A 19,047-nucleotide genomic window follows, 5' to 3' on the forward strand; every position below is an offset into this window, starting at 1 on the left:
TGAAAGACAGCATCATGCTAGCCATATTGTTTAGTTTTAGTGTTCTATTTTGTATTATGCCTTGTTCATATGTTCTCTCTTGTTGTATTTTAATTTTTGCTGCCTAGTTCTTTGGTGTGATGTCATCTTTAATTCTTCAATTCTCTAATTTTTTAATTTTCAATTTCAAACTTTCAACCTTCAATCTTATTCGTCAATTTTTAAACTGCCTAGTTCCTTTGATATGCATGCTAATCTAGCTGATTATTCATTTATGTTATCAATTTTACCATTTACTGTATTCGACTGCTCTGCCTTGTCTCCTTATGTCTTGCTTGATTATCTTTGTGTTTGCATGTTTTAATTGTCAAAGCATTTTGTGAATGCTGTTCTTCAGGGTGCTATATATATATATAAAAGTATTATTATGGTTATTATATTGTTGATAATTTTGACACTAAGTTCTCTCTAGATTTTACAGATGGATGGATTTTATCAGTTCTAAAGAGACAGCATAGTATAGAGCAGCCAAATTTCACAAAAATAAACGCAGCAAAAGAAAAATAATCTAAAATGTTAAATAGATCTAAATCTGAAATGTAGCATTAAAAACTTGGTAAAATATTGGAGGACCAAACTTTTAGAATAGATAGTTTCACAGTTCAGTAAACACGGTACACTGGAGGAGATCCTGCTTTGGAGATGTGATGACAGGTCAATGAAAAGCAAAATCCGATGCCCTGCTTTGTTTCATATAAAGTCAGACACTCACTGATGTGGTCTATGGCCCCAGCACAGAATTTGCCGTAAAACTTTTTGGCTCCGAGGCTCCGCAGGTCATGAATTGTGTAGGGCCAAAGATGGAGCACATTGTTCCTGGAGAAAGAGTCCCTCTTCTCGATCACCACCACTTTGGCACCCATCAAGGCCAGTTCAATGGCAGTCCGCAAGCCGCAGGGACCTCCTCCGATGATGAGGCACTACATAACAGAGAATGACAAATTAACCTCATTACGCACACGAGGCACAAGCATCGCGGTAACATCTTTGTCATATTAATAACAGAAGGCTGAGAAGTTCCCGCAGAGGAAAAATAGCTCATATCTGCTTTGTTTATAACTTGCCCAGGAGCTTTATAACATCTCCATATATCATGACAGGCAGCAGCACTTTACTGCCCCATTGAAGCATTTAGAGAGCGAGTGTTCCACTTGGCAGAATAGACAGTGATTCAGTCTTTGGATGACTTGTCTCGGCCACCTAGCTTGTGTGTGGTGAGGATTGTTAGCAAAACATGAGGAAGGGAGTTTAGACATGCCCAAAGTGGTGCATTTATCAGAAAACTGCCCTGAGGGATGTTTGCGAACAACTTCCACCAGCCTAAACCACCTCTAGAACCTTTACATATCTACGGCGTTAATCACGGAACCAGCATCGCCCAAAAATGCATGAAGTCAGTTCACTGAGGTTTCAGCGTCTGTCTGAGAATGTGTGGTTCAAACATGACATCATACTCTTGAATGATAGATGAAAGAAGTGACGCATGTGTGCTGGCAAGCTCGGGTTTTCTTTCCCTTTTGAACATATTAAGAGGCCAATTTGTGCAGAGAGGAGATGTGTGTGTGTGTGTGTGTGTGTGTGTGTGGACTCTTTTGACATTTAATCCAGAAATGAGCCACTTTTGAAGGTCACTCCTGCTGTGCTCAACAAAGTGGACCGTCTCCTGTCTCGATAACCTCGGGCAAATTAGTGCTGAAAATATCTGTTCTGTCCATTTCATCTAACACAAAGAGCTGGCACTTTATCTAACCTCTGAGTGGCTACAGTGTGCATTAGACAGAGCTCGAACTTGCTGCCACCCTGCGTGTTCATCAACAGGATAACATGAAAATTCAACAGGGCACCAAACATGAGACAATCAGACTGTTTTCTGTTTACAGAGCAACAAAAATCCCACATTAAACCCAGAGTGGCATCTTCTTCTTCTGCACAAAAGGGTTGAGATTTGGTTACCTCATCCTCCAAGTGTGATGCTGAGTTCCAGGATGTTTTTCTTCGGCATGCGGGTGAAGAGAAAGACAATACTTCATCATGATTCGCCTGAGGTTATCAGAATGAGGTATTCTCAGGTGTGAAACACACACAGGTGGTGGAAGCATTGCCTGGACAAGCATGCCTTCTGGCCAAGTTTTTTCTTTTTTTTTTTTTTCATCAGCAGCTTTTTACACAGTTAGATCAGAGATGAAAGGCACACAGCACTAACTCAGTTTACTCAGATCTGTGCTCACAATGTCAGCATCATTTTCCAAACGGTTTTGATCTCTCTATCAACTGTGAGCAGAGACATGTTGTTGGTTTTAGCCGTTTTCCATTTGCTAATGTATTTTTGCAGATTTTTCCTGGGGTCTTGCTCCTCATCTGCTGAGTCAGGACACACATTTCCTTTCTGCTTCCCACCTGTGACCTCTTTCTCATCCCACCTCGGCCTCGCCCGGGCATTTGTCTCCTGCCTTATGAACGAAGCCCATCAGTCAGAGTGTGATCAAACTCACCTATTTGTCTCAACAGCACGACCCATAAGTACTGTGAGAAGCATCTTGGTTTAAAAACTAGGACAACTGAAGCCATTAAACAGTGAAAAACGTCACTCACAACCCCCTTCAGTACAATTTGATGCCCTCATTATGCTTTTTTTGGTTCAACAAACCTCTAAAACCAGCCAAAATGTTAAGTTGACTATCATTTTCGGCAAAGAAAATGAGCAAATACTCACATCTATTTATTAATCTATCATTAAGATTGCTGGCAACAGATTGCTTGTTAACTGACATAATTCTGCTCTTTAGAAAACCCACAATAGCACAATAAAACACAAAAATGACAAGACTGCAACTGATTGTTGTTTCAGCAACAGTTTGGTCTAAAAATACTGTAGATTTTAGTGATGTAACTTGTGTGTCGTGTTTATGAAAGTGTCGCAACATATAGTGTGCGAGTTAATCTGATAATTATCAATATAAGAAGGCGTATCCACAATATCATCTTGTATCAGAAACGAGGCAATACAATGGAAGTTGCCTCTTGTTTGTTCTTTGTATCCACTCAAAGCTGATGCTAAACATATTCCTCCAAATGGTTTCTCACTTTTCCTCTGATCTACAGGTGATAGTAATGTGCCAAGGCATGCAGAGATCTACCAAAAAAGTCAGGAAAGAAGACGATCTCAAGGATGAACCCAATGCATCTTCAACAAACACTCAAATACACATTAAAATACTGATTAATACTGAAACAAGAGGTGCTCTGAGGATTAAAAGCATTCCATATAACACAGAGATCTGACAAAATGCACTGAGAATGACTTGCAAAATCATATAACAGCAGGGATTATATAAAAAGATAAACTTTGTTGAACACAGTAAAACTTTATGAGGAAGACGCTCCCTGTGGTTACGTGTTGCTGCTGCCAGCTGTCAGGGCATTAAACACAGATGACATCACTTCCTTTGAAAAGTTGCTGCCGCAGCACGAATATGAAGAGGAGGTGCTGAGTGACTTCACATCTGTCTTTGTCCAAGAGCTGAGCTGTTACAAAAACAAGTCATCACCTTGTGATTCTCCAGGGGAGAGACATTATTAATCAAGTAAAAGCAGACGGCCTCCACTGTGAGTAATTAAAACACTGCACACATGAAAGCAGCTCATTAAGTCTCAGGCTTTTAGAAGAAAAAAAGGCAAACTCATAAATTCACAGCAAGTTTCAGTAATACACATGATCCATTATTTGTACATCTGGCTTACTATTCTGGGACCGCTTCTATTTTACAACTCAACCCTGTGGATTGTCAGAATTACAAAATCTGAACTAAAAGCTTTGGCTCAGAGGTGTCAGAGTGTCACACTTTGTTCTGAATGTTTTACCTTCTTATTTCCTATTTAGGTGTTGGTCTAAATCAGACAGACTATAAAATCTGGGCTCACACTGAAGCATTTAAAACACATTTTAATAATAACCTGGGCCTGGCTCCAGCCTTTTAGGAAAAGCCAATAAAGCGCAGAGCACACTTTCAGTATAACTGGGGCCAAATAATCGTAGTTGCTGAGAGATGCTGTCTGTTTCTCGGTGCAATAAAAACACTCTCTCGGGTTGGGTGCAGGTGATGGCTGAAAGGTAATCACACTCCTCCAGGTTTTCCTGCTTTCCCTCATCACCTTTGCTGCCCCCACTCACACAGGACACCATACCCACTCTCTGTTACACCTCTTTCATCCCTGTTGCATCTCTTCATGATGCTCTTCAAGAAAGGTCCTTAAGTTCACATGGCATGCAGATTACACACGGATTTGAAGTAATTCTTGCTTCTGTGACGACTGCCATGCTATTTTTCTGTGGCTTTAAATTGAATTAAATATGATTCTGTTTCATGTCATTATGTGAGCATGTGCTGCTCTGCATGCTTCATTCTTGTGATTTTTTGGTTTGGTGTCACATCTGACTATGAGTTCTATACAGGATGCTGGTGTTTCAGTAGTTTTATTACAGACCATCCATCTGAGAATGACAGAATCAGTGCAAAACATCGCCTGTCCCATCTGCTGAGAGGTGCTGAAGTGAAGGAGTGAGTGTTACTGTCTGGTTAAGTAGAGGTTAAAGTGACGTCCAAGACACTGCTTCAGCACAACACTCTGTGGTGTATTTAACAGGCTGTCACTGTGTCAGCTAGTTGAAATAAAAAAGGAACAATAGGAAGTAAAGGAACAAACATACTTCCTAAATCATGTAACATCAACTTTGATAATGTGTGACTCAAACCTTGTGATGTTTTTGACCTTTTCAGGCAACATCCATGATTTCAGACTTCAACTTTCAAAACCCCAAAACTTTCTGCTGGGTTTGAAAGGCATGTTTACAAAATAAAAATAAAATAAAAAAAAACCCCACCAAAATTAAACGAGAAACTGGAAAAAATAAAGAAATCATCTTGAGGTTTTTCAACTTTCCAAAAGCAATGAATGATGTGATGTGACATTGTGTAAGGAATATTAAGCAAATTCAAGCTTAAAATTGTGATATTTCAACAAAATCATTTTACTCTATGTCTCTTGTAAAGACTTGCCCAAAATAAATCATTTTCTAGAACAAGATTCTGTGAAAAGCCAAAACGTCTGTGCTTATCTGCACAACCATGAAGCTTTCAGTGACTCTGCTGAGACCAACAGTCACACAGACAAGAATTCAGAAACTTTTTGACTGAAGTGGAATGAACTACAGGCTGTGTTTACACAGAACAGATAAGAGTGAAGTATGGGGAAAAATGCATTTAAGTAGTGAAATGTCTCGTATGTAGGGCCATAAAAAGTTAGTTTTTCCAGTCCATTTAAATGTTGTACATGTTTATTCCAAGTTTGTTTGTTTTTTTTCTTTCAGTTATAAAAAGTAATCATATAAATTCAAGTTTGCTTTTTTTCTTATAGCTCATGACTATTTTGTAAAAATACATTTTTGATCCCTTTCTATTAGCCGTGGTTGTGTTGTTTAAATAGGGGTTCAGAATTTTATATTGCAGTGGAAAAAATGCCTACATTGAGCAAAAACACAAAAGGAACAAATAAAAAAATTACTTGGCGTTCAGAGGGTTAAAGTATCATACACATTTTAAGTATGTTGATTGTATTTCTAAACAATGTTAGGTTTTAGTACAATGATAATCAACTTGAAAAAACATGCTTGAGATGGGGAGGTTCAGGGTAGGATAGTCTCTTTTTTATTTCAAAAACTCTCCTTTTGTAGCTGCTCAAAGATAATCCAGTAGTCAAAGTTTAAGAACTGCTTGCTGAAGCGTATTGTCAAGCAAATAAAAAAAGATGTGAAAAAGATGACATGTATTATTTCCATACAAAAAGGGCGGCTGTCACACAGTTGACTCCAGAGTTCAGAACAGAAAGGAACTACCTTTGTCTAAATCGCAGTAAAAACGACTGACTTTCAAACCAAATTGAAAAGACACCAGTGCCGGACTGTAAAGTAAGAAATACATCATTTTTCTAGCAGATTATGTTTTTCTGCATTTTTGCCGTTATTGGAAAGGTGCAGTAGAAACAGAGACAGGAAATGTGGAGGAAGAGAGCAGAGGATTGAAATGAAGCAAAGATCCGGTCAGCCAGAAGTTGAGCTGGGGTCTCAGCAGCTGAGGACATTTTCCACACGTGTTATACGCCCGAAACGCTCAGCTATTGGGTCATTTCAGGAAATAAATCTAAGAATTGACGGTATACTTTGGAAATCAACCAGCAGTAACAAAAATATGCATATTTAACATGCATGTAGTGGGCAAAGCATATATATCCACTTCTAGGTACTTTAATTTATGTGCTGCTTTGCTCTTAAATCCATAGTCCGCTTGACTATGATAGGAAAACCTTCTGTTAAATTCACTCACCTTGGTGCCCACACAGGCTTGGCCTTTCTTGTACTCCTTATGCGACATCCTCTTGTCCAGCTTGCTCCACAGCGCTTTGGCCTTCCAGGAGGTGACCTTGGCCTTCAGGCTGCTGTAGAAGGTGCTGTGATCGGCAGGGTCAAGGTCCAGACGCCTGCAGAGCACGTTGAAGGCCTGAAGCGTTCCTTTACAGGTCGAGGCCTGGAAAAAGTTCTCAAACAGCTTCCCCACATTGTCCTCCTCTGTCTCTCCCATCTTCCCTGCTGCAGTCGACGGTCTGGGGCTCCTGCTCGCTTCTGCACTCTCTCTGCCAGATGTGGCTACACCCTCAGCTTGGCTCGCACCGTCATGCCCAGTCTGAGGAGGCAAGACACAAAGTCTGATGTCATCTCGTGGCAGCAGAGTCGCTCACAGGCTTTATGTAAGTCATGGTTTTCCAGATTCTATTATTAGCTTGACAAAACTGTACATGTTATTAGGTCAGAATGTTGAATTTAAGGTAAGCTGACGAAACATCTGCATTTTATCTGCTGCATAACTCCAGGCTTACCATAACTTATTGCTTTACATTAGAGGACAATCAGTACCACTCTTCACTAAGACTAAGTCAGAAACAGAGTTAGCTCATACCCACATCAATGAGATAACGTTACAAGTACAGACAAGGCTGTGAGTTACGTACTACAGAGAAAATCATGCACAAATAGTAGAAGGAGGCCATCTGTCAATGTCAGGCAGCTGCTGAGCGTATTTACTACTTGTGCTTTATAGAGGCAGAACCATGGGAGCCTATAAATGGAGCCGTTTGTGGTTCTACATGGCACTTATTGGTTTGAAAAAAGAAAAAGAAATACTTTTCAACAGCTTGGAGGTTGAGCGATAGCCTTACAGAGAGCAAAACAGATTAAATTTAATTAAGAAATATTATTCTGTCCTGCAACAAGATATTGGGTCTTATCTAAAACTGGGTGGACTTCAGCCAAATACTGATGATGTGGACTTGTGAGAATCTTACATTTTCATCAATCATGAAGCTGTCCACATATAGGTCATCTTACTACTGATAACAGTGAACGTAATGCTCCAGACAATCAGCAATATACATTATACAGTAACTAAATGGTACATACAGTCTACACACATATAATACTGTGAAGTCTTTATGTATAAACAGTTGAGTTTCCATACTGCAGTTCTATATACACTACTGCTCAAAAGCTTGGGGTCACTTAGAAATGTCCATATTTTTTGACAGAAAAGCATTTTTTTCAATGAAAATAACATTACATTAATCAGAAATACAGTCTAGACATTGGTAAATGACTATTCTGGCGGGAAACGGCTGATTTTTACTGGAATATCTCCATAGGGGTACAGAGGAACATTTCCAGCAACCATCACTCCTGTGTTCTAATGCTACATTGTGTTAGCTAATGGTGTTGAAAGGCTAATTGATGATTAGAAAACCCTTGTGCAATTAAGTTAGCACATGAATAAAAGTGTGAGTTTTCATCCCAAGATTTGAAAGGTAGTGTATCTGACATTTCTGCCATATGTATTGTATTCAACACGGTAAAATGTGTCCTTTTCTGTTGCAGAAATCCAGTGAACCACTGTTCGTTTCTGTTGAGCACATTTCATTCCTGGTGTGCAGCACTAACCATGGAAGAGTGGACAGGAGAAGTTTTTGTCTTGTGGTATTTTTCATTCCAGCAGAAATCCAGACAATGGGTTCAGCAGGCTTTGAATCTAATTGCAATACAAACTCCACTAACACAGACTGATAGATGTGATTAAGTATGCATGTTTAATAGCACACCTCGTACCGTGCCTGCAGCGTGTTACTAAAACGCACTCTTGTGTCAGAATAGAGCTGAACTGAGAGAATAAAAAAATACACCGTAGTTCTCTCTTTGCTCCAATCAACCATCAAGCATGTTGGAAATCATACCAGTAAATCGGTGCCAGAACTCGACATCAAAGCAAAATGTGGACATTTTCTGCATTAAGTATGTGTGTGCTCACTTGGGTGGAGACCACAGCTTCTGTGAGTTTTGGGAGAAGTCTGCCTTTGATATTTTAATGTCCCACGGAGCGGGATGGGCACGGTTAGGGGAAAAGGTCAGGCAAGCTGTGAAGGACTTGAACACCCCCCCTGCAGTAATCTACTATTACTGTCACACCCAGGTGGCTTCATTACAGAGAGGTTAAGGACATAATAAACACTAATGTATGCAAAAAATATCCCCTATACTCATAGGTCATTCAGTCTTTGGTCACAAGATTTTTCATTGTGTTTTGAATATGGGGTCACTTTGAATCTTGCTCCTACAGCAACCACGGTTGTCCTCGGACTAAAATTAGCATATTAATTTGCACAAGATCCTGTTTGGACTCATGTTTGCATCCTGTTTTGATGCTGGTGTTGTTTTACATCTCAGGGGAAGGTTTCGCCAGGGAGAGGAACATCAACCAGCCAGTACAGTCAGGTGGCTCTAAGCCTATTTTACAAACCTTTGTAGCTTCTAAAAGCTCCTGTCCTGTCAGTAGACCCTGTGGACCCCCGAGGCCTTCCCAGCAAACATCCAGCCTCCCTCTGGGGGCTGACATTCCTTTGCCACGTGGCTAGAAGAGCTCCAAACTGCTCCATCAGCATGAGTTCAACACTCACCCTCTTGCTGGCTCCACCATGCAGCCAGTCACAGGACCACCACCACCGATTTTTAAGGAATTTACTCTGACTATCAATGAGTGACGAGCGATGACTGCGGCAGGATAGATTATATGCGATGCAGGTGCTTTAATCTTTCGTGCATGGCAGGAGACTGTGATTGGAAAATTGCTATGTATTCTCCAGTGTTTGGGGCCCGCACAACTTCTCCCATAAAGCCTCTGTGCTGACAGTTGACTTTAATAGAAATTTAACTAAAAAAAATATCAATTTTTTGTTGATATATCTTTATCCTAAACTCTGGCCATTGTTCCATCCGCCCCTGTGCCTTTTTAGTGGAAAGTTCAAATAAAGGCATGTTGACCGCACTTATGCTTTCACATTTCAGTCCAAGTAAAGCTGTAAAACAGGCCCAATTATTGGAACCATCTGTTGTACGAGTCTGTGAGGACTAATGAAAAGGTACTAGTTACTGTCTTCATAGGCGAGTCGATGCTCAACACTCAAACTACGTTGTCTCTGACGGAGTCCTATGACTTCACCATCACAGGCTGACAGAATGGAAAGTCACTTGTGGGCAGACGGAGTGAACCCACAGAGCGGCTGTAAAAATGTAACCAATGGCAGATGAAGCGGAAAGAATACACATGCACATATACTCACACATCATACATCACAGCTGAAGCATATAATGCCTTTTTAAAATTTACGTTTCTGTCCATTCAGAAAAGGAACTTGATTAAGTTAAGAACGTCATGAGCAGAGGCTAATTTCTCTGTGAGGAGCTTTTTTGTGAGGAGGTTTCTGTGGTTTGTAAGTTGGACTTTTCAATTTAAGCTCTACTAACAACTGATACTTTATGTATTTTACCATTATTTGTGAAATTATTACAGTAAAGTGCAGCAGATTCCCCAACAGAAGTGTCTGTCCTTTGTGTAAAGCAGATCCACAGGAGGACAGTGAAACTGGCTGTACTGAATAATAAATAAAGGCACTGATGTGTGTTTGAGAGACATAGCCAGCTATCAGTTTCCAGTATGATAAAGGAGGAATGTAAGGAATGTGAAAAATGCACCTGTTACACCTGGATGGCAAAAGTAAAAAGCGACATTCCTCTGTGCCACGCAGGTTAAATTCATATAGATTCATTTTTACATTGTTGAATAGTATTTTTGGAGTTCCCCTCCCTGTCTGCAGCATCAGCCTCAAGTCCATTTGTTCCTACTAAAGACGGAAATCTTTAAAATGAATCACAAACATAGCTACGTATATATATATATATATATATATATACATACAGTACAGTGTGTATGAGAGACAAAATAAACCACAGTAACTGTGCTTATTGTAATAATGGAACATGCCACTCAGTACAACAGCACAGACTGAGGTCAAAGACTTAGCTAAATCCGGATTTGGCTATACAGACAAAAATGTATAGAAAGTGAGGTTTTTCTTCCGCAGAGGAATTTTTGGTGCTTCCAAAAAGGCTTAAACAAGAGCTGAAATAATAAGAACTCAGAACAAAAAAGACAAACAAGAAAAAGACCATTTTTCAACTACTTCTGTTAATTGGAGTTTCATTTATTCATGCAGAGCAGAAACTTCGGTTTATCAGATGGTCAGAAATGACAGAAAAATGTATAGATTTCTGTCAAATGAGGGAATAGACATATTGTCCTTATTGTATATAGTCTAATCATGCATACTAAGTAGTCAACCCTCTCCAAAATGCCCATTCAGAGCAAAGAAAAACTCTAGTAAGATCAGTTCATTGCTGGTTTTGTTGCTCCCCATAAAGACCTTTAGAATATTGTCGCTGTTTTCCCTTTTACACACGCACATTATAAAACCATTAAACTGTGACCACGTGTTTGCCAAAAGCAACTTGCATTAAACAGTCGTAATTTTAAAAAAAAAAAACTTAATGTCTGGCACTGGCAAAACCATAAAGACACTGAAATGAGCTTCAAACCGATGACGCAGTGTCTTCATTTGTTTCTGCACAGCACATAGCTGCAGGCCATCAAAGTACAAAAGGAAGCTGACAACACAAGGAAAACATTGGGAATGCTGAGAAAGGCACATACTGTAGCGCAGCATAGCCAGCCAGCAACTGTAATTACAGCATGGACTGAAGAAAACCAGGAAGGAACCCTCTGTAGGCCTGATAAGCAGGCAGTGTGCTTCACAAAACATTGCACTCATGTGGACTTCAGCTTGTGGGCTCTGCCCTTCACCAGGCCCCAGAGCTCCATAGTATTATCTAAGCCCTCTGAAATCTGGCTGCGTGTTCGGGCAGCATTGCCAAAACAAAGAAGATCTCATGAGCAAGGTAGAAACCCTGACAGTAAATGTCAGTCAACTTCAGAGGAGAAGACTGTTAATTTTCACGAACAGGAGCAGGCTGGCGAAGCTTCACAGCTGCCGTCTGCAGCCCCACCTGACCCACGAGGCGTGTTCACCACATGGTTCCCTTAGAGAATGAGTTATCTGGACACACTGAGCACAGAGCTACACCTGCACAGCTACTGACACCAACACTTCACATTCAGGATAACTGCACGTGTGAAAATAAATCCATCTGCCGATTTTTTATCACCATGGAGAGTGTTAAAAACACACTCATAACCACACAAACATGGATCCTCAGCAGCGTGAAAAATGTAGTAAATACAAACCACAAGACGAAAGACAGTCTGACTGGCACTGAGGGTCAAAGATCAGAGGGTGTCTTTCATTCATGCACATCACAGAGGGGCACAGTAAAGGTTCAGACAGCACTATGAATGCCTAGCAGGAACAGCAGATACTATGAGCCAACAATCAGTAAAGCCAGGCTCAGAATAGACAAGTGTCATGTTGCAGCAGAAAACAGCACATGACCTGAAAAGATATCAAGAACAAGTAAACAAGAGACCATGTAAACACGACTACCTCCACATAAATACAAAAATGGACAAAGTTCAGTTCGATAACAGTGCACTGAATTTACTCAAAAACAACAAAGACTAAGTGGTCTCACAGAACAACACGGTAAAAATGACTGGTAGGAAACGAGCTGCAACACCAGAACTGTGTTGGCAGTAAATTCAATCACAGTGATGCGCTGCTGCAACAAAATGCTCCCTGAGACGCCTCATATCCAGGCTTTTCCTGCGGAGTATGTCTGGTTTCCTGTCCACATCAAAGCTCGGAGGAGGGCTGCCTCTGTAAAATTCCTCCTGTGTGATTGTGAAGCATGGCTAAGATAAGTTTGAAACCCTTTCCAATGTGACCCTGCCTCTGCCAGAGGGAACCTGTTAATGATATCCTGCAGGAGCGAGTTTACTACAGCAGTGCCTCCTTTGTAGCTCCTTTAGTGGCTCCATCGTAACTGTTGGCTTAGATGTGAAATGTCCCCATGTTGCAGTGTCGTCACAGCTTTAAACAAAACAGAAATATAAAATATAACTTCCTGTTTTGACTGAAGTGGCAGAGAGGCTGAGTCTTGCCAGATAAATAGGAAGTTTAGCTGATTGACTACATTTGTGTCTCTTTGTTTGGTTTTAACATCACAGCACACATTTGGGTTGATGATAGAGAAGGCCACCAGGAACAACATGCCCCACCCATCTCTGAGAGTTCCTATCTGTTTTGTGCTGCCAGTGCTCGGACACATGTGTCCGTTTTAATGCCGTGGAACAAGGAAGGAAACATATTGCACAGAGGAAGGAGAAAGTTTACAACGCCTCTCTGGCAATAATGAGCACAAGCTTCCATTCTCAGTCGGTTTATCGGGCCGAGCGAAACGCATTTGGATTGTTTTCATTCACAGCAGGACATCCTCACATTTCTAACTGATTCATTAATTCATTCACAAGAACAGTAAATCGTTGAATTATTTGATCAGTCCTGTATATCTTTGTCATTTCTCAACCGAAACTGTTTAGCAATACCTCCCATCTGCTAGTATTAATCATATCTTTAGCTGTATGCATGAATCCGTAACCATTGACTAATAATTTTACAGCAACAGAGCTTAAACATTGAAGCAATCATTGCAGTAGTGAGATCTCCTGTTTATGCAACAGTGAGCTGTGAAACACTTGTAAAAGCAGCTTGAATCGAATGCAGCTCTGATTTACAGCAGTGAAAAACTGAAATACAACGGCCTGTGATTTTTAGTCCAGATATCAAAAAGTTAAGGTAATGAACATCATTTTATTCAGATTCTCCATGAGGATCCTCAAAACACAGGCCTTCATTTGGCTCCATAATGGGAGGGGGGCCTGTGCAGCTTTCTGTACTGTTTGCATCTCCACACACTGTTGTTAAGTTAAACTCCAGTAAAGCTGGTAATTACAAACTAAAAATGAAAGGCTGGCAGTGGAATTTGCAGTTGTAAGCTACCGAAGCCTATCGCACTCCCACTTTTTCCTCCAGACATCTCGGCAGCAGCAGTCGGGTTTAAAAATGTGGATGTTTGTGTGTAAATGTCATCTGAATGAATTTGTGCTGCTACAAAGTCCAGCACGCCGGTTACATTTGTTCATACGTATCCGGCATGCCGCCCTGTTATCTCCCAGATGTTTGTATATTCTCACAGCTCCACAGTGACTTCAGCGTTGAAAGAAGAAGGACAAGAATCAGACTTAAACCTGTAATCACCCAGCATGTTTAGAACATAAGCCTTGAAGCTAAGCTAAAAGGCTTATTGTGCAATTTGTTGTTTACTGGTGTTTTCCATATTGTACCGCCAAGGTAGAAAAGTGGTACATAAGTGCAGACCATTTAGCATGTATTTTACATTACAGCACATGGACGAAATGTGAGGGAAATTCCAGCAGGGGCAGAATGAATGTTGAGGTTCCTAATGTGCTTCAGTATAAATTACAGTCTGGACTGGACTCCACTGGCAGAGCTGCTTGATAATAACGTTGAATTCCTACAGTTTGACGGAGAAGACTTGACTGTATCTCATAAAACACACAGGAAATGATTGCTAATACAGCAGTGGGAAGGAGGACTACCGCTGTTTGTACGACTCTTCTGACCACCCCAACAAAAATGTGCTGAATGAATCACGCATCGTCTTGCAAGGCACATGAATCACAGCAGACTGGGTGCTCGTGAAAGATGTTGAAACGCAGAAGAGGAAAGACAAACAGATTAGTCCTGGTGAAGGACTTTTTCCCCTTGCTAATCTACATGTGTTTGCCTTTTCCTGCCTCATCAGGAAGGGCCTGTTTATCACAAGGCGAACTGATCAACAGCTGGATATTGACTGGAAGTGGCTCTAGAAAACATTAACAGGCAGCGTCTGTCACTCACTGAGCCGCACCTTTCTTTAAAATGCAGTTTAATGTCACAGCGACCCATTTACAGTAAAGGTGTTGCACAGGTAGAGCCAGCCAGAGAAAGAGCTACCTGGTGGGATTTACACCTCCATGGGAGAATGACTTTAACCCAACTTTACCTGTTTCTGCTCCGCTTTACTGTCTTTGAATTTGCATGTAAAGAAAAAAGCTGTCATTCCAGTTCTGAGGGCTTTGAGGCAAAAGCAGCTACTCAGAAAGTGATTTATGGAATTGACATGACAAAAAAATGTGGGCTGGACGAGTCAAGATAACCTTTTGTTATCAGGGAGTAGAGGCAAGCCCAGATGTCTGACTCCTCAGAGACAGCGCTCAACCAGGGGGGTCACGATAACAGCTGAATGTTGGCACATGTTCAGAAAACACCATCAGAGGCACCTTGCTTACAGAACAGATAATCACCAACGACTCCCAAAAATCCCAACCAAAGCAATGGAATCACAGCAGATTTGTCATTCATTGTCAGAACTTTAAACATAGTTTGATCTGGTCACACACAGTGGAGACACGTTTGTTTCTACTAACAGGAACACGTCAAACTCCTGTCAGGTGTCTCAGGGTCAAAGCACCCACGATCAGAACAGGAAACAGAACTACAAAGAGTAAGAAAACAAAAGGACTCACCTCATATCTCGGTCTGAACTTCTTCCTTCCAGTGTGTGTGTTCGGGTCAAACGAGGACTGCGGTGTGAAGTGAGTCCTCAGTCAGTGTGACAGCAGCAGTTTCTCCTGCAGCTGAGTCCAGTGTTTGAGGGCGGTGCTCCGAAGTGGGACAAACCCATAGCAGCTACCGTCGCTGCTGTTTAATCCACGAGATCCAGACTTTGCCGTGACAAAGACGCAGTTCTCCACTTATCCCTCCACCTGCCTCAAACTGACAGCTGCGCGGAGGAATTTACTAACTACACCGGCTTAGACGAGACCGGACTGCAGATCTAAATCAATAAATGTCACTTTTAAAAAGTTACCAACAGCAGTGAGCACAAGTAGGATTTTAAGATTAAATCCCAGGTCTTAATCCTGATACAATAGTGCGGCTTTTTAGGTGTGATTCCTCTTTTTTGGATGAGACTACCAGGCGCCAAACCTCCCCAGACCCCAGTCAGTTTAGGCCACATTTCACAGTGTGTCAGCAGACACTCTAATCTACGCAGCACATGCACAAAACCATTGAACAAAGTCTGCAAAAATATGCGCACAATGTGGAGCCACATTTACTGCGAAAGCACATTCTGCCATCTTGTGGCCACTTTATGACACTACAGGTACTGGAAAGGCTAGTTTAAAGGATCAATTCACCCAAAGTATGAGAGTCAATATATAATTGAGGGACTTTCGAGGTCCATGGGATATATCTTGCATACATTTCTATTAAAAGTAAAAAAAAACTAGTGTTTTTCATATTCATTATGATCATGTCTTTACAAATTGCTTAATGATTTATTATGGAGACAATTACTTATGTAATAAAAGGATTGGATGTCACTAAAATGTCAACTAAATAACTGTCCAAATTTAATAACAACCACTTTCTAATTAGCTAAACAACAATAAAATGAGTTTATTTAAAAATTGTTTTGTTTGTGTTCTTTTTATTAAGTTCAGATAGTCATGACAGATATTTCTTTTTTGGCAATATATCAAATTTTATATGGAAAATAACAAATTGCATCTGTGTCTGAGAAATCACTTTCAACTAAGTTCCAAGATACATAAACAACACTGAAGAAAGTGTGTTAATTCCAAATGACCTGCTCCCCATGATGTCATTTCCTCCTGAAGAAAAGACTGGCAAGACTCCAAGGCTTTCTGAGTTATTTAATATAAAGTAGTGTGTGAGTCAAGTGTGGATTGTCAACAGGTTTACTACAATATCTTTATAAATAAATTTTCATTTCAATTTCACTCAGTTGTATATATAATATTTAGAAGAATCTTTCTGTAAAAATGCCACGTAGTGTTTGGTTATAGGCAGCCATGTTGACTTTAGGCCTGAAAACAGTAAAAATGTCAACTATGATACCTGTCAACAATGTTACAAAAAGTCCCGCAATTACACATTGATCCAAGTGGTTCCTGTGTGTTATTTCGACATTTATTCGTGCATATATGTCACATGAAATGCTGTCATTTAAAGTAGTAAAAGAAGTGACCATGCAAGTGAATTATGAGAGATAATAAATCATAAACGGCCTGGCTGACTAAGACGCATAATTTTTGTTATTGAAAATCCTTTGTATGGTAAAGAAAACCCATTTTTGTCCATGCAAAAATCATAAACACTGTGAAAATTTGGCAGCCATGCTGCTAAAAATAGTAAAAAAAAAAAAAAAAAACAGAAACGTACAAAAACTGCAAAGAAAAAAGTTCCAAAACAGCAAATATCTGTACAATAATTAGATTTTTATAACATTTAAATATAGCAAAATGGTGTAATTTTATGGTCACACATTGTAAAAAGAAAAATTACTATTTTTAAAAATTCAGGTTTTTGATGTGGACATTATTTACAGTTTTGGCATGTGCATTTGTTTGGGGTTTCTTTGTTGTTGTTGTTTTGCTTGTTTTTATTTTCACAGTCAACGTGTAAATTAATACTTCTTTCAGCAATTTTTAAAACAGAGTATATAATAAAAATAAAACAGTGAAACTTTTATTCTGTTTGTTATAATACAAAAAATAATTTCTTTGTCTGTTGCCTACATATCTTGCAAACATAACAAAGGTTTTACAAATCTGAAACAATGTTTTAAAGACACTTAAGTTTGTCAGGCACAATCTAGTCCAGATGTTCTGACCCATCTGAGTAGTGGTTTTTGATCTGGACCTGGTTTAATGTGATGTACTTGTGGAAAAAAAAGTGAAACATTTCTGGTTTTTGCATTTAGCTTGAATAAAGGTTTCACATATTGGACACTGTGTCTAAGGAGTGTCTAGCCTCTCTTGGATAATCTAGTCCAAATGTGACCAGTGCATACATAGTGGCTTTCCTTTGGAAATATCACAAATTCAATAATGATTTCAGAAGTCCACAATTGTGCTTTGAATCATTTTTAGCTTCTGTAGAACAAACTTGTCCAGCTTTGACCCGTCTAAATATCATACTTCTCCAGTAGGGGCAAGACCGATTTGTGGCACTGGCAGCTAACAGTGACACTTTTTGTGGCATCGCCGCGGTGCCACGGTTAATGCCACTGCCGCAGCGGCATTTCCAGTGGCCTCTGGAGATGCCAGCAGAGGTGCCACGGTTAATGTCACTGTTTAGGGCAGGGGTCGGCAAGTAGATGTGGCTTCGGGACAAAATGTTTGTAAACAATCGAACAGCGGGCCAACCTGCGAGGGGGTGCGCTCGCTCCGATTCCGCGAGCGCGGGGGCGATACCGCCAGCAGCGGAGCTTCTACAGCTGATCGCTGCTGCTTGGGACACACGTCTCAATTCTGATCACAGATGTATTAAAAATGACTCCCGAGACACACACACGTTTTGCACACACTGTTGCTCAGTGAAATCTGGCTGGTACAACCGTGTCCGACCAGTAGCGCAAACGCGGAAATGCCCGGCAGCAGCTGACCACGCGAGTTTCGTGTTGCGGTGATGGTCTGGCTTCGCTCCGTGCCAAATCAAATTTTCAAAATCATCTGGCGACCCAGATATTATTCCTGACGGGCCAGTTTTGGCCCACGAGCCGCCAGTTGCCAACCACTGGTTTAGGGGATACCGCGGTTAATGCCACGGTCTGGTAGAGATGCCACATTTTTAGCCAGTAGGCTACTTTTACCGCTGTTTGGACGAGATGCTACGGTTAATGTCACTCTTTTGGGGAGATGCCACTACTACCACTACTATCTGGGTGGGGTTATCCGAGTCTGTGGTTTGTCCGGTGACCGAACTAGGGGTCGTTGCCCCTAGGGGCGCTAAAGACACTAGTTATTTGAGGGAAGAAACCGCTGCCAAATGCTGGCAGACTGGAGTAATGTGAAACAAATTCATCTTCAGTTCTCTTGAAATAGGCTATTTTATTTCCATTTTCATTCAGTTGTTACACATGTTGTGTGGATTGTCACCAGAAAATATGTTTACTAAAACTGTTTGAAATAACTTGTCTGTGTGCTTTCTTGATTACTACAGCCTTTACCAGGCGTGGGTTACAACTGCCACAAAGATGCCACAGCTGATGTTGCTTTTTGGGAAAGATGCCAGGGATGTAAACATGATACATGAATAAAAGCATATAAACAATTGTGCTACAATTTTGAGGAACAATTTTACAATTTATATGTTCTACATATCTAAGTCTACTTCTGTAGACTTTGACTTGGTCTGACTGTGCCGTTACTGGACTGTCATGTCTTATGCTGTTTATCTTTCAGTTACATCTTTCAATCATGCATTTTGCCTCAGGTTTTGAAAGTAATATGTTGCCAAAATATGTTTCTTGTAGAAACCACAGATCCAGACATGTCATGCTCACAGTGTCAGTACATTAAACCAATCAGCCTTGAAACCAGCCTTCTGATTTTTCTGGTATATTGCACAAAGAAGAAGGTATTTTAGGTGTTAATTAGCCTAGTCTTAACAGGTGATAGAGATCACAACATG

The 19,047-nt window shown here is 40.5% G+C and overlaps 1 protein-coding gene across 2 annotated transcripts in view; it reads right to left on the bottom strand.

The window, feature by feature from the left end:
- Positions 1-15,609, bottom strand: part of mical2a (microtubule associated monooxygenase, calponin and LIM domain containing 2a) — a 34,032-nt gene extending 18,423 nt beyond the window's left edge. For both annotated transcript variants that reach the window (XM_022216493.2, XM_051944778.1), the window contains exons 1-3: positions 15,072-15,609; positions 6,420-6,776; positions 752-959 (exon numbers count right to left, since the gene is read on the bottom strand). In XM_022216493.2, the coding sequence (XP_022072185.1) occupies positions 752-959; positions 6,420-6,674 (463 nt within the window). In that variant the 5' untranslated portion in view covers positions 6,675-6,776; positions 15,072-15,609. The remainder of the gene's footprint in view (positions 1-751; positions 960-6,419; positions 6,777-15,071) is intronic.
- Between the last annotated feature and the right edge of the window lie 3,438 nt (positions 15,610-19,047).

Source organism: Acanthochromis polyacanthus, chromosome 2 (assembly GCF_021347895.1).
Source record: "Acanthochromis polyacanthus isolate Apoly-LR-REF ecotype Palm Island chromosome 2, KAUST_Apoly_ChrSc, whole genome shotgun sequence".
NCBI lineage: Eukaryota > Metazoa > Chordata > Actinopteri > Pomacentridae > Acanthochromis > Acanthochromis polyacanthus.